Here is a 14,527-nt window from a genome sequence, read left to right as displayed (position 1 = left end):
TGCTACACTAATAAATGTATTTTTCATTCACTTATAAATAAGAGGCAGTTGGAAGTGGGAGAGAGTACTCATAATTGGGACACTCTCATAACACTTCTCAGAGGAAGTAATACCTAACCTGAAGGAAAAGAATTTTTCTGAAAGGCTAGAATGAGAAAGGAATATATTCCAGGCATGGAAGATGACTGGTGTATATTACATCTGGGTCACCATCCTCACATAAATGGCTCTCACAGTTTCAAGGGAATCTGCAGGTCTACATCCATTTAAAATGACAGCTCACAAGCCTTTCCAAAATTGTTCACTGTTTGCCTAGTTAGCCAGAGAATGCAATTATTTCAAAGCAAAGGCATCTAAGGAAATAAATAGTAAGATCTGCAATAAAGCACTGCCCTCATAAGTGCAGTGTATACTCTGTCACAAATACAAGAGTGAACACACAAAGGGGCCCACACAGACAATATATATGGAAGGAGAACATTTCTCTGGTGGTGCAACATTACTGATGTCTTCTAATGATGTCATTGTGCGGCTCTCACTAGATCCTATGCATGATGGTGTTTTGTCTCAGGTGAGCTAATAGAACTCATGGGCTCCCCTCATCTCTGGTGGCCTCATAGTTATTACTAGGCAGCTGATGTTGCCCTGATCATCTGGTAGCATCTTGGACACATTCCTCTTCCACTCCTGAAAGTCTCAGCTCAGTGTTACTCAACTCTGCCTTAGTTGAGTGTCACTCTACTGTGTAACTCCCCTTGGCTATTCTGACATTTCCTAACAGACACTCAACTCAGTTCACCCAAACTGCGGGTGTACTGAACCTTAACTACTAGAAAGAGTAAAACTGTCCCAATCTTGTAGTATTACTGTCACAGCCAGTGAAGAGGTTTCTTACACATACATGGTTCAGAAGGTCTCTCAGAAGCACGTCCTTGCCCAAGTCCCAGGTGGGGAGTGGGGTGAAGAAGATATATCTAAATCCTTAGTTTTAGATAATTTAATTTAGGGTCAGTTACTTCCAGAATCCAGACCCATATAAATGAATTTGAGTAAGAACAAAAGGTTAGCTAAGGAGACAAGGTCATCCACAGCCCACATTCTAACATTTTACATACATATCTGTGAGCTAGTTATTCAGTTCTGTTGGAGTGTCCTATACTTCATGACCTTATTTGGAGTTTTCTTGGCAAAGGTACTAGAGTGGTTTGCCATTTTCCTTGCCAGCTCACTTACAGATGAGGAAACTGAGTCAAACAGGGTTAAATGACTTACTTTGGGATACTTATACAGCTAGTAAGTATCTGAGTATCTGGCCAGCTAGTAAGTATCTGAGGCCATGCTATTCTCACAGAATTACTGCTCTGTTGGTCACTACCAGCTGCATCTCCACTGGTCATAATGTTGTGGACAACTTTGCTCTGCTTCTGTTTTCAAATGAACTCTCAACAGAGGTGCTATCTCATTGCTAAGGAAGAAGAATAGATTTTGTCATTCTCATTTCCAATTTAAAGTCCAGGTCCTTTTTGCTTTAGGTCTCTTAGAAAGTCAGGAGACTTCACACTAGAGGAAAAATCCCTCTGGTGCTCTTCCTCTTCCTCCCATAGCAAATATCCCTCAGTCACAGTCTTGGTTATGATACTCTTTCCTTACTCTAGGAAGCTAATTCTTTGGAACGCAGAAATGAATTATTAAGTGCATTAAAATTTAAAATTTTTGTTTTTTTTCCATCTTAAATCTCAGCTTCCTGGTCACTAAAGACAAAGTCAAAAGCTTTAATCTGCTTTAGCATTAAAAATTACTAGTTACTTTCTTCTTAATGTCCACTTGCTAAACTGTACCCAGTTACCAAGAGTTTTAGAGGATAGTCCTTCCAACAAACTGCTGAGGGCTCTCTGGATCAAACTGTTCCTTCTCCCCACGCCAGTTTTCTAAACCTCAAATTCTTTTGTCTCCCATTCAAATGAATGGGGTTAGGGAAAGGCTCTAGAACAAAACAGATGAGGAGGCAAAGTCAAGGCCATTGTTTTCCTCAAGGCTGAAACATTCTTTCCCATAATATATGTGTAAGTGGCAAGTAAAAAGCATTCCTACATGGAATTCAAGGAGAAGAAGGATGATATGATACTTGGCATTGTGTTAAAGCACTTTTACAAATATTATCTTATTTGATCTTCTAAACAACCTGGGGATGTAGGTGCTATTATAATCCCCATTTTACAGTTGATAAAACTGAGACAAACCCAGATTAAGTGAATTGCCCAGGGCCACATGGCAAGTAAATGTCTAATACTAGATTTGAGCTCTGTTCTTCAGGCCTTAGCCCTCTATCCACTGTCATCTACCAACCTAGTAAGCTGGTAGGCCCATTTGGCTAAACTTTAGAGCATATGAAGGGATAATATGAAATAAACTTAGAAATGGCATCTGGAGCCTGGCTAAGGAAAGTCTTAAATGCAAGGCTGAGTTTGCATTTTTCTTATAGATAGTCTAAAAGGTTTACTTTAGAATAAAGAAAACCTGGGTCTAAGTCTTGTTTCTGATACTACATTACTATGTGAGTGACCACAGGCAAGTCACTTAATCCTTTAATGGTCCCTAGGTAATTCTCTAACACTGACTATGGAGGGAGTATCTCACACCAATGACGTCATAGATCCAGACCAAAATCTAAAAAGGGGGGGGGGGGAGCTGCTGAAGTCTTTTGAAGAGGTGAGTGGCATGGTTAGACCTATGCTTTATTAGGAAGATTATTTGTATTATTCTATAGAGGATGAATTAGTGTAAAAGTCCTGGAGGGGAGCCGAACTGGGACCACAGTTCCACAGGTAAGGTTAGGGAAAATAATAACAGGAAATACAAAGGTTGAAATTAGAAGGATCTCACTTATAGGTAAGGAAAAGATAAGAATTAAAACATAACAGACACAGTTTAGGGACAGAAGGGTCCCACCATGCTGGTTGCAAGTGAATAAGGTGTATTGTAAGTTGGTAACAACTTTTAAAGGTAAAAACCACAGGAATTAAAAACAATCACCCATGAGAAAAGTCCATGGGAAAGTGTAACAAGAATGTAGATAGGGCAGCTGGTAAGATAATGGTTGGGGTAAGATAATAGTCTCGGGATTCATCCAGGGTTCATGGAATGGTCAGCAATCTTGTTATGGGAAACTAAAAGAAGGTGGAGGTGAGGGCTCTTAGACAGACTGTGAGATCTCAACCTCAGATGAGGTTCTTAAGATCTTAATCTAGATCTTAATCTTAGATGAACCCACAGTTATCAACCTGTGACAAATCAGAAAGAGAATAGAAAGGGCACTTGTTAACAGGGAGCTTAATTAGTGTTCTAGAATAGTCTAATTGAGAGATGATAAGGGCTTGTACTAGGCTGACATGAGTAAACAAAGGCAGGACAGATTGGAGAGATGATGTGGTGGTCAAATCAGCAAGATTTAGTACCTTACTGAATGGTAGGGAAGGAGGAAGGAAAAAAGAATAAAGGATGGTGTTGGGGTTATAAACCTGGGTGTTTGGGAGAATGGTCCGTCTTTTGACAAAAATGGAGAAGTTTGGAAGAAAGGTGAGTGTAGAGTGAATGATGAATTCCATTTTGGACATGTTGAGTTTGAGATGTTGATGAGGCATCCAGGTGGAGCTATCTAGCATAAAGTTACTGATGTGGGATTTTGAGTTCAGAACACATGTAATATACAAATTGAATAGTCATCTGTATAGCAGTGGCAAATGTTCTGATGGGATCACCAGGGAGAACTGATAGAGAAGAATCTATCATCATCACCCTAGAATACCACCCACATTTAAAAGACAGGAGATATTATTTGTGACAAACAACAGACTCTAAAAAGAAGCAGTCAGATAGGAGGAAAATCAGGAAAGAGTAAGCTCACAGAAGTCAAGGGAAAAAGGAATGAGTATCTAGGAGGAAAGCTGGTTGTGTGAAAAGCTGCAGAGAATTCCAGAAAGATGAGAACTGGGGTGGGAGGATGAGGGTGGAGGGTGGTATTGTCTGATTAAAAGATAGTAAGGCATAGTCCCATAGGAAGACCTAGATGAGTTCAAGACTTTTCTCAGACACTAAACTGCATACCCTGGGTGGGACTTCCTTATCCATAAAATAAAAGGGTCAGAATAGATGATCTTAGAGATCTGAATGTATGATCCTATGAGTTAGTACTTAAAATCATTGATAGCTTTGGAGAGACCAGTTCAAGCCTGAGTAATGACATCTTGAGATAAGATTGTAAGAAGTAGCAGGTAAGACAGTGGATTCTGTGACTCCCCTGGCTGTCAGTAGACATCCCTTTAAATAAATTTGGTTATGAAAGGGGGGTGGGCGATGGAGGAGTGGGGACAGCTATGGCATAAAAACTTGATGGAATGGGATGCAAATGAAGACTTTTTTTAAGGATGGGGGAATTGGAGAAAACTGGGCATGTTTAAAGACAGCAGGAAAGAATCAATGGAGAAGGGAGAAGGGAGAAGGGAAAGTGAGTTGAGAGAAAAATTATGGGGGGGGGGGGGATAAACTCCTAAAAGATTAAAAATACAGAGAAAGAATCAATTCTGATGAGCAGGAAGGGGGAGGGGCTGTCTAGAAAGACTCAGTCAACCTCAATTTCTTAAACAGCCAGGCGAGAAGACAGAAACGGGGTACATAACGGGAGCCTGACTACAAAATGCCTAGAAAAGCCTCACATAGGACTCTGAAACTGTAGGAGGAGCAGAGGCCCGCCACCGAGATGTCGAATCTTCCAAGTTGCCTAGAGCGGCCGCGCAGGTCCTCCCGGCCTAGGAAAGCACTCAAACCCTCGCTTCCGGTCAGAGGTTTCTGTATCTCGGGGGGCGTCTCTGGAACGGCGGGTGAGTTGTGGGGTGGTCGAAACCAGGGAAGTCGGGGGGAGGGGGAGAAGATGAGCGCCCCAGGACTGCTTCCGCGTGCTCGCACACGGTTGGGATTCCCCAGTCCTGCCCCTCGCCCAGCCCCCTGGGAGAGCAGGGCGGGTCCATCCCTAGCGGCCAGACCTGGCCCGGCGTGCCCGGCGTGGGGCGGGCCACGAGGTGGGGCTTTGGACTCCGGGGCGGCCCCGTCGGGAAGCGGCTCTAAGTTCTGAGGAGCTGAGGCCGGCACAGCCTCCGCTCTCCCGCGGGCGCGGGTACGCGCGCCCCGCCCTTCTGGGTAATGCTCGGAGCAATTTGGCAAGCTAGCATTTAATAATACTATATATGTATATATTTTGTGTGTATATATATATATATATATATATATATATATATATATATATATATATATATATATATATATATCTCCATATAGACGCTTTCATTTAAAATGTATTAAGCGTCTACTACGCGTCTGGCACCCTGCCTAGGACTAGAAATACAAAGAAAAGCAAAGGGTTGTCACAAAACACAAAATCATTGTTTGGGTCATTGACTGCTGGGAGAACTAAGGGAGGCTTCTTAGCTATGGCTTTTGAGCTGTGCTTCGAAAGGAGTTTGGGGGTTCCAAGAGGGAGTGGGAGAGAAGGAATGGCAGCTGTTTGTAATGGACAGCTGCTGAGTGCCAGAGGAGATACAAAGCTTAGATCACACTTGTCAGGTTCTCTTAGAACTCTTGGTTTAGCCTGGGGATAAGAGACAATGAGAAGTAATTGTAATACAGAGTTTTACTTGGTAAATGGCAAATAGGTTGTGAATTTGTGCTAAGCTCGAATTGTAGAGAAAAGATGACTCAGTATTGTCATTGCCGCCTGGGGCACCCCCAACCCTTTAAAAAGTCCTTTCAAATCTGGCCTCTGACACTTCCCAGCTGTGTGATTCTGGGCAAGTCACTTGACCACCATTGCCCAGCCCTTACCACTCTTCTCCCTTGGAACTAATACACTGTATTGATTCCAAGACGGAAGGTAAGGTTTAAAAAAAAAAGAAAGTCCTTTCACACCAGGCTGTCTGTGCCCAGTTCCTGGTTCTTTGAGTTCATATCCACCAGAAAATCATAACTTATGAACCAATATTAATGTTTATATTTACTCATCAGTTAGAAGATATAATTAGTTCAAGGCAAAGGCATTTGTTGAAATAGTATAATTAGAAAAGTATCCATGAAACATTTCCCTCAAATCTGTGGCTAATTTTTTCAAATATACTATCAGTGGGGAAAGGAGACATGTAGGGAACATGTGGGTATAGTATATAAGAGGACAGGCAGCACCACTGAGCCTAAGGACTTCAAAGGGCCCCCAGTGAATTGTGTAGTGACCAGGAATTGGGTCTTTTCAGTTCTAACTCTTCTCTGGATGTCAGCCTATTTCGCTCCTGCTGTCTCTGTCTTTCCGCTGACACCCTTTTCCATGCTTTTCCAAATTCAAACCTATTTTTTCTCCTTTAAATTATTCTTCTGATTTGATTATTTGTCTGAGAGTTTACCATTCTTTTACCTATTCTACCATGGTTCTTCTCTCTCTTCTTCACATCCATTTAATTGTCAGATTCTGTCCAAACTATTTTCACGAAATCTTGTATACATAGCCTTCGCTCTGTCCCCTGATACTGGTCCTCATTGTCACTTACTTTAACTATCATAAATTTAAGTGCTATATATTGTGACATTTTAATGGATCTCACTGATAATAGATTTGCCATCTACTGGGTCATATCACAACTCACCCAAGCTTTCTCATCCTATGTGATTCTTGTCTATATACAGAACTATATAAATGTGAGTTGTCATTTATTGTTTTAATGACTGTAATGTAGAGAATTAGACCTATTTTCCTTAATCCCAGAGTATTGAAATAGGAACAGTAGACTTGCAGAGGCATACATTTCATTTTAATAGAAGGAAGACTTTCTAACAATTACAACTGTTCCCAAATGGAGAAGGCTGCCCTCAGAGGGATTCAGTTTGCTATCATTAGAGCTATCAGAGACCTCAAACTAGAACCCCTCATTTTACAGATGAGGAAGTTGGAAGCTAAATAATTTGACCAAGATCATAGCAGTAACATCAGAAAGAGGCTGATGACTATTGATGGATTTAGAGCTGGGGGGTATGTTATAGCCATGGAATTCACCAACATATGAGAAAACTGAGGCTTAGGAAGATAAGTGATTTGGTCAATGTCACAGTTGAATTTCCCAATGGTGAAATTCCCAACATTTATAAGTCTAAGAAATTTTGAGGTTTACACAGTGGTACTGGTTAGTAGAGGTGTGATTCAAGTCCAGATATTCTGCCTCCAAGTCCTGGGCTCTGACCCCATTGTGTACCATGGTGCCTCCCATATTGTAGAGGACATTTTTATTCTGGTCTAAGTTGAATGGATTCCCCCCATCAAGTTTTCTTCTTCACCTTTAGGTCTATGGTTATTATGATAGCTCTTAACAATTGCAGGCCTAGTGACTGTAGATTGTCAGAGTGTCAGAGTTATATTGGACTTTAGAGATTTTGACATGGATGATTTTGATACAGCTTCTATAGTGAGCTTTGAAAGACCAGTGCATTAAGGAGTAAGTCTTTACAGGCTTACCATAGGAGACCTCTCCTACTAATGGATTCAATACAAGAAGTATTCATTAAGTATCTACTATCTACTGGGGACCATTCTAAACACAGGGAGTATAAACAAAGTCCTTCTTGCAATGAGCTTATTTTTTATTGAAGAGAATACTACATATATAGAAAACTAAATACAAAATATATGTAATTTGCAAAGGAGAACATTATCAACTGGAAATTAGGATAGATTTTCTGTAGAATGTAGCACTCAAAATAACTTTAAAGATGCTATAAGATTGAGATAGGGTTTCCCAACTATTTCCCTTTTCTGCCTCAAGAACACCCACCCTGGCAAGACACCATGACTTTCTTTGTGGGCTGTGACCCAGAGCAGTATTTTTTGAGACATTTGAAGATGTTCTAGCTCAGAACTTTGAAGGCTTTCTGGAGTAAATATGTTTTAAGAATTGGCTTAGAAGTAGCTGAGAGAGTGGTTTAGGCAGTGAAGAGAGGACTTTTCATGTAGGGGGGGTGACCTCTGTAAGAGATTTAAATTTAGAAACTGTCCTGGTCTCTCCAAAGCTCTTTTTTCCCCTTAAAGCTGCCTATGTTCCTGTCCATCATACTATAAGAAGACAAGGAAAACTGAAGATGGAGGCTGAGTGCCTATCAGCCAGGCCCCAGGTGAGCAGTCTTTTACCTAATTGTTCCAGATTCAATGTTGCCTAGGTTTCTTTCATTGACCAGGAATTTATCTGCTTGGTATCTTTCCTCTTCAGGTACCTGAGCCATCAATACCCTTTGGGGACTTGTTTCAGGTCTGGGTGTGAGAGACACTGTACTGTCATTGGGGCTTATATCCCAGATGCCTAGACTGTGCCCAGTACATATATATATATATATATATATATATATATATATATATATATATATATATATATATATATACACACACGCACATGTGCACATGTATATGCTCTCTTTCCCATTTTTATAGGGAAAGGAAGGAGCAGGAGATCCTGCAGGGCAGAATCAGGGAAGGTTCCAGAACTCTAGAGAAGTGGCAGGGCTGTTGCTTTTTCTCAGAGAGACAGCTGAGTAGGCAGGAGGTTGAGTTTCTGTCTAGTCTTTTAGAGTGGACCTAGAGAGCTAGATATTCTCTCTCCTGTAACTTTCCTTTTGATCCAACTTGTACCCGTGTATCCTGTGGACTGACTTGAGATATTCCTACAGAGCTGCTATTTGTCAGTGAAACTATCCCTTTGAGCCCTGGTCCTGCTTACCTTCCTACCCTACCACCTCCATCACCATCCAAGGGGGGGAATTTGGGTTAGAGAAGTGTAGTTTATTGTAGGAACTGGGACTTTTAGGTAGAGAGCTAACTGGCAGTGTAGCCACCATCTCTCTACAATTACCAACAAGATTTGGTGGGAAGTTTATTTAGATAGATCATCCCAATTTCCTTCCCTTCCTCCCCTTATCTTAAAATAGACTATCATTTCAGTATAATATTTCACCATATAGCTACAGAGTTTGGAATCACTGGTCTTCTGGCCTTTTTTTTGAATCATTGTAGTTAAGAGTAAGAGATTTTGCTTGTTTGGGGAGTTAGAAAGGATTCTTTTTTAACGAGTTTAATAAAGGTATTTTATCAATCACATGTAATAACAATTTTCTGAAGTTATATGGTCCCAGTTGTCTCCTTCCCTTCCCTCCCTTTTCTCTCAGCTTCCAGTGTTGGCAAGCAATCTGATATGGACTACACATACCATCATGCAAAATAAACAATTATATAAAACCAAAACCCCAAAATAAAAACCTAAATAAACGAAAGTAAAAAACAGTATGCTTTGATCTGTCAACTATAACAGTTCTTTCTCTGGAGGTGGATAGCATTCTTTGTTATAATTTGGAAAAGATTCTTGGAAGCCTTGGAAGGCCCCTCCCAAAGTATAACTATCCTCACTCCATCATCCCCAGACCGCTGCTGAGGAAGGGACTTAGATATTCTTTCTAACTCAAAACAAACATGCATAAATTGGACAGTATTCATATTCTTAGATATACCTAAATAGATGCACATGTTCAGTTTTTATACTTTCTCTTCTCTCACCTTAGGGCAGAGCAGTGGGACTATGCTGGGCCTACAATAGGAACATGTTATTCCAGACACCTGTGATATTTGAAGATGTGGCTGTATACCTCACCCGAGGTGAGTGGGACTGTCTGGACCCTGCTCAGAAGAGCCTCTACAGAGATGTGATGCTGGAGAATTATGAGAACATGATCTCTTTGGGTAAGTTCTATCCTCTGGTTCCAAGTTCTAAGTTATTTTACTTCCTGCTTAGTGGATAGCAATGGGATCTGATGACTTATTTGTCTGAAAAGTTCTGGAATTAGAAATCACTATTAAAACACTAATTCTTAGTATCCATTGAAAATGTTGAAGGCACCACCATCTATCTAGTCACTTACTTAGATTTACAACCTTAGAGATGTCCTTGACTGTTTCCTCTCTCTTTCACCTTATATCCAATCAGTACCAAGGCTTGCTGCCCTGAGTCTCTGGAAGGCTCCTTTGACCCATGTGCCCCTCAGTCCTGTGATCCCTTTTCACATTTCCTGCTCTGGAAGCTGCCTGGGCACACCTCACCTAGCACCTTTGGGGCTCTGAGAGGCTGTGGGACATAGTTTAATTAGAAGACTCAGGTTTAACTCCTGCCTCTAATTCTCAGTAGCTGTATAAGCATGGTGAGATCCTTTAGATCTTCTGAACCTTGAAATGGAGATAAGGTCTGTAGTACCTGTCTTATAAGATGATCAACTGAGATAATGTATATACCATGCTTTGAAGAATTTAAAGCACATCATCAGATATTATTATGTAAAGCATCAGATATGATTATTGTTCCTCTTCCTTACCCTTTGCCCAGCTTTTCTGAGGCCTGCCTATCTTAATTGCCATCATGGGATACAAAACACCTCCATTTACTTCTAGTACTTCAAATCTATCTGAAATCCCATGTCTAGAAGCCACTGAGAACCCTGCCATCTGAATATAAGCTCCTTGAGGGCAAAGATTGCTTCATTTTGTCTCCTCAGTACCTGGTACATAGTAGGTACTTAATAAATGCTAATGGGTTTTAACCTTCACTCAATCATTTCTATTTGTCTTCTTTCTCCTTTTATACCAAAGTCACTTAGTCCAGGTCTCCATTACTTGGCTTCCTAATTGTTTTCCCTCTATCCTTTCTCCTCTTGAATCTATCCTCTACACAGCTTCCAAATTGATCTTTCTAAAACAGGTATGTGGATCCTGTCACTTCTCTGTTCCAGTGACTTCCTGTTATCCAAGAAAAAATACAAATATCTCTCTTGGCATCATAGTCTGGCTTCAGCCTGGCCTTCCAGGTTTATTTCAGAGTACATGGCTTTGTAGGCAGAGTGGCCTATTAGTCAATTCCCTATACCTGACATTCCATCTCTGTAACTGTGCATAGTCTTTCCTCCATAGCTAGAATGCATTCATTCCCTTCTAGCTTCAGTATTATAGAATTTGTCCCTAGCTACAGGGCTCAGCTCAGGTTTTACTTCCTATAGAAAGCTGATCCTCTCCAGTTGCTAAGGCCTCCCTCTACCTTTCCTTATGACATCATATCTGCCTTGTATGTGTAATTTGTCTACTTTTCTGTGTATATATTCCCTCACCCTGATAAATTGCAAGACCATTGAGGACAAGGGCTTCTTGTTTTTGTCTTTGTATCTCCAACACCTAGCATAGTTCTTGACAACATAGTCTGTTATAATAAATGTCTTAATATCTTAATAAATGTCTGTTGAATTGATGTACCTAGAGGTAAGAATTTCTCATCCTAAAAAGCACAGTGTTTGTCTCCTGTGACCTAACTTCTCTTCCCTTCCTTCCTTTGTTCCCCAAGACTTTCCACTTGGAAGTATAGCCCTCAGAGGGCATGCAGCATATAACTAAAGTCTTAGCAGACTTTCCCTGGGCCTGCCATTCATGGATTCTCTCTTACCTGTTCTGTTAGAGATCCAAGGTCTGGGACTAAGCTAGGGGCATCTCAGTGTATATAAGACAAAATTCCAGACACCATTTCCTTCCCTATGAGTAGGATTTCCAGTGTCCAAACCCGATGTGATCTCCCAACTGGAGCGAGGGGAAGAACCATGGATTGTGCACACACAGGAGAAAGTGACCCTGAAAGGAGACTGTTCAGGTGAGTGTGTGAGAACCTTTCCTTCATTCAGTTATTGAACATGCCTTGAATCAGATTTACTATAACTAGGAGATAGAGGTTGTGCCTTACAAGGAGGTCACTGTTTGGGAAAGCAGAAGAGGGAAAAATGAACTTTTCAGAGAACAGGTAAAAGTCAACGAGTATATGAAGCCATGCAAGGGCTGCCTATGTCCATAAGTGTTGAGTAGATGAAGAGTTAGAGTGGTCAGACAAAGGAGGCTCATGCACAGTAGGCTCATTGAGGGACGTGATATTGATTAAAATAGTCAAAGATCATAGGATTTAAAGTAGGAGGAACCTTAGAAGCTATCTTGCCTATCCTCTTCATTGTATAGGAATCAAAGTTAGGTAAGAGGTTCAGTGCAGTTATGTATATGTCTTGTCCCTCAGGAGAATAAAATTTCATTAGCGGGCAGAGACTGTTTAATTTTTATTTTTGTAACCATAGGCCTGACCCATAAGGATAGGAATAGGGCCTCAACCTGTGGCTTCACTGATACATGGAACTTCTGAATGAGTGACTCCTTCCATCAATGCAGATAGATACCTTCTCTTCAATTTATAGTCTTGCCTATACGGTGCTAAGAGGCAGGTGTTTAATAAATGTTGCCTCAAACTGAATTATGTTATTTGCGTCTTCCATGCCTTTCTCTGTGGGCTTCACACTTTTAAGAGCCTGCTTCCATTGTTAGATTGCCATATTATGGCTCTGTTGCATTCTGGCATCTGATACTTCGCGTGCACGGAGCTTGAAGGTACTACCTACTGTGTTTGAGTCCAGGCTCTGAGATTTGCCAGATATGTAAACCTTAAGTCATTTACTGATCCCTAGAGCCCTTCTCATCCTTGGTTTCCTCATAATGTAAAATAGGGATAATTAATAATATCCCTACAATCTATCTCATGAGGTTTTTGAGAGGAAAGGGTTATGTAAACTTTATGTAAACTTAAAATGCCCAGTATATATGAGCCAATAGGAATACTAGACATCATCAGGTGGTGGTGTCAGACCATACCCTGGCTTCCAAGTGGTGGGTGGCTTTTTAAGTAATGATCTTCCAGATAACCAGCATTGCCCTCAGTCAACCCCAGTGACCCTGAAGACCAGGCTGGAACCTTTGAGACCTTTGTTTAAGAATCTTCACAGAAAACTTTGTCTGAAGTCTTACCTGATAAGGTTTTTATTGTACTATAAATTTAGATGTCCCAAAACACCTATAGCACTGGTCTGTCTTACCTATTGCCTTTTTACTCTGAATTCTTGTCTCCACAAAAACACAACCTATGTGAATTGTTAGACAAGTAATTTAACCTCATTGGATCTCAGTTTCCTAATCCTTATAATGAAGAAGTTGGACTAGTTGTACCCTTAGGTCTCTTCTAGGTTTAGAGCCAAGATCCTGTAATTATCTTCTTATCCCTCACTTTTGGCATTTGACTTTATGTTTCTCCCTAAAGACTGAGTACAATGGAGTAAATTATATTCATATTTATTTTGCTCAATTTAAACTGTACATACTTGGTGAAATAATAACACTTAGTTAATCATATGCCCCAGAGTGAACCTGAGATGTGAATCTGCTCCCCAGAGGGGCAGGGAGAGGGGATGGTGGAGTGGCACCAGCACTAAATGAGAAAATAAAGGGTACACCACCATGTAGGAGATAGCATTTCAACCAACCTTGGATTATGCCTAACCTGTTTCATACACTACTACAACTGACCTAACCTTAGAACTAATATTTAAATTGAAGTTATAGATCCACACAGCATTGAGGGGGCACAGCAGGGGCTTAGGCCCTGGTCTTGTCTCTCTGACTCAACTCTTTGTCCAGGGCTTTCTTCACTGTTGCCTGTAGACCACTGGGATTGTTGGGCTTCTTTCACGTCTTATTTCCATGAGGGGTTTATCAAGTTACGAGACCTAGATTTGAATCTTATCTCTTAAAATTACTGCCTGTGTGATCATGGACAAATTACTCCATCTCTCAGAGCTTCAATTTCTTCATCTGCAAAAGAGAGCTAACAATACTGTGACAAGGAAATCACTTTAAAAGACTGATATATATTAATTTAAGGTCACCAAGGAATTCAGCTATGTAATTCCTAAATGAAAACTCAAGTCAGCCGTCAGCCTTTTATAGAGTTTAATTACAAACAGGAGGAAGAAAGGAATTAGAGATAGAGAGAGAGAGAGAGAGAAAGGGGAGAGAAGGGAATAGGGCTTAAATACCCCCTCTGTTTAGGCTGGGCCAAAAGGCCCAAGCCCTTAGATAGCTGGGGCAAAGAAAATAGATCAGTCCCTATTACTCACATGACCAAAATGGAGAAACAGTCTCAAAGGCCCCCACCTTCAGCTTCCTTCAGAGCAAGCTTCTCAGAGCACACTCCAACCACTCAGACAAACTCCTCAATCACCACCCTGAGTCTTCAGACCCCTCTATTTTTAAGGAAACCATCCAAGTTCCCTCCCCTCAGTTCTCACATCTACCAATCACTGTCCATCAATTTCCCTGTGCCAATGGAGGCTCTAGCTTAACCCAGGACTGCCCAGAGGTCTCTGGCTTTGCACATGTCTGTTGAAGGTCATATTCTCAAATAATTAAATCTTTGATCCTTTGCTACAGCCCTTCCTAAATCCTGTTAGGACTGAGTGGGGTGGAAATTGTATTTTCCAAGACCTGATTCTGTCATTCAAAGTATCTCTGTTGTATCAATTCTAAAATCAATCATGACTCAAAGAAATTCCTGTT

General features: G+C 40.9%; 1 protein-coding gene across 1 annotated transcript in view; it reads left to right on the top strand.

The window, feature by feature from the left end:
* Nucleotides 1–14,527, top strand: part of LOC100016030 (zinc finger protein 135-like) — a 72,879-nt gene that overhangs the window by 47,176 nt on the left and 11,176 nt on the right. Inside the window, exons 5-8 of the mRNA XM_056821010.1 lie at nt 4,733–4,877; nt 8,117–8,199; nt 9,634–9,811; nt 11,649–11,753. Coding sequence (XP_056676988.1) covers nt 4,733–4,877; nt 8,117–8,199; nt 9,634–9,811; nt 11,649–11,753 — 511 coding nt within the window. The remainder of the gene's footprint in view (nt 1–4,732; nt 4,878–8,116; nt 8,200–9,633; nt 9,812–11,648; nt 11,754–14,527) is intronic.

This window comes from Monodelphis domestica, chromosome 3 (genome assembly GCF_027887165.1).
Source record: "Monodelphis domestica isolate mMonDom1 chromosome 3, mMonDom1.pri, whole genome shotgun sequence".
Lineage (NCBI taxonomy): Eukaryota > Metazoa > Chordata > Mammalia > Didelphimorphia > Didelphidae > Monodelphis > Monodelphis domestica.
This window is presented reverse-complemented; position numbering and strand designations above follow the sequence as displayed.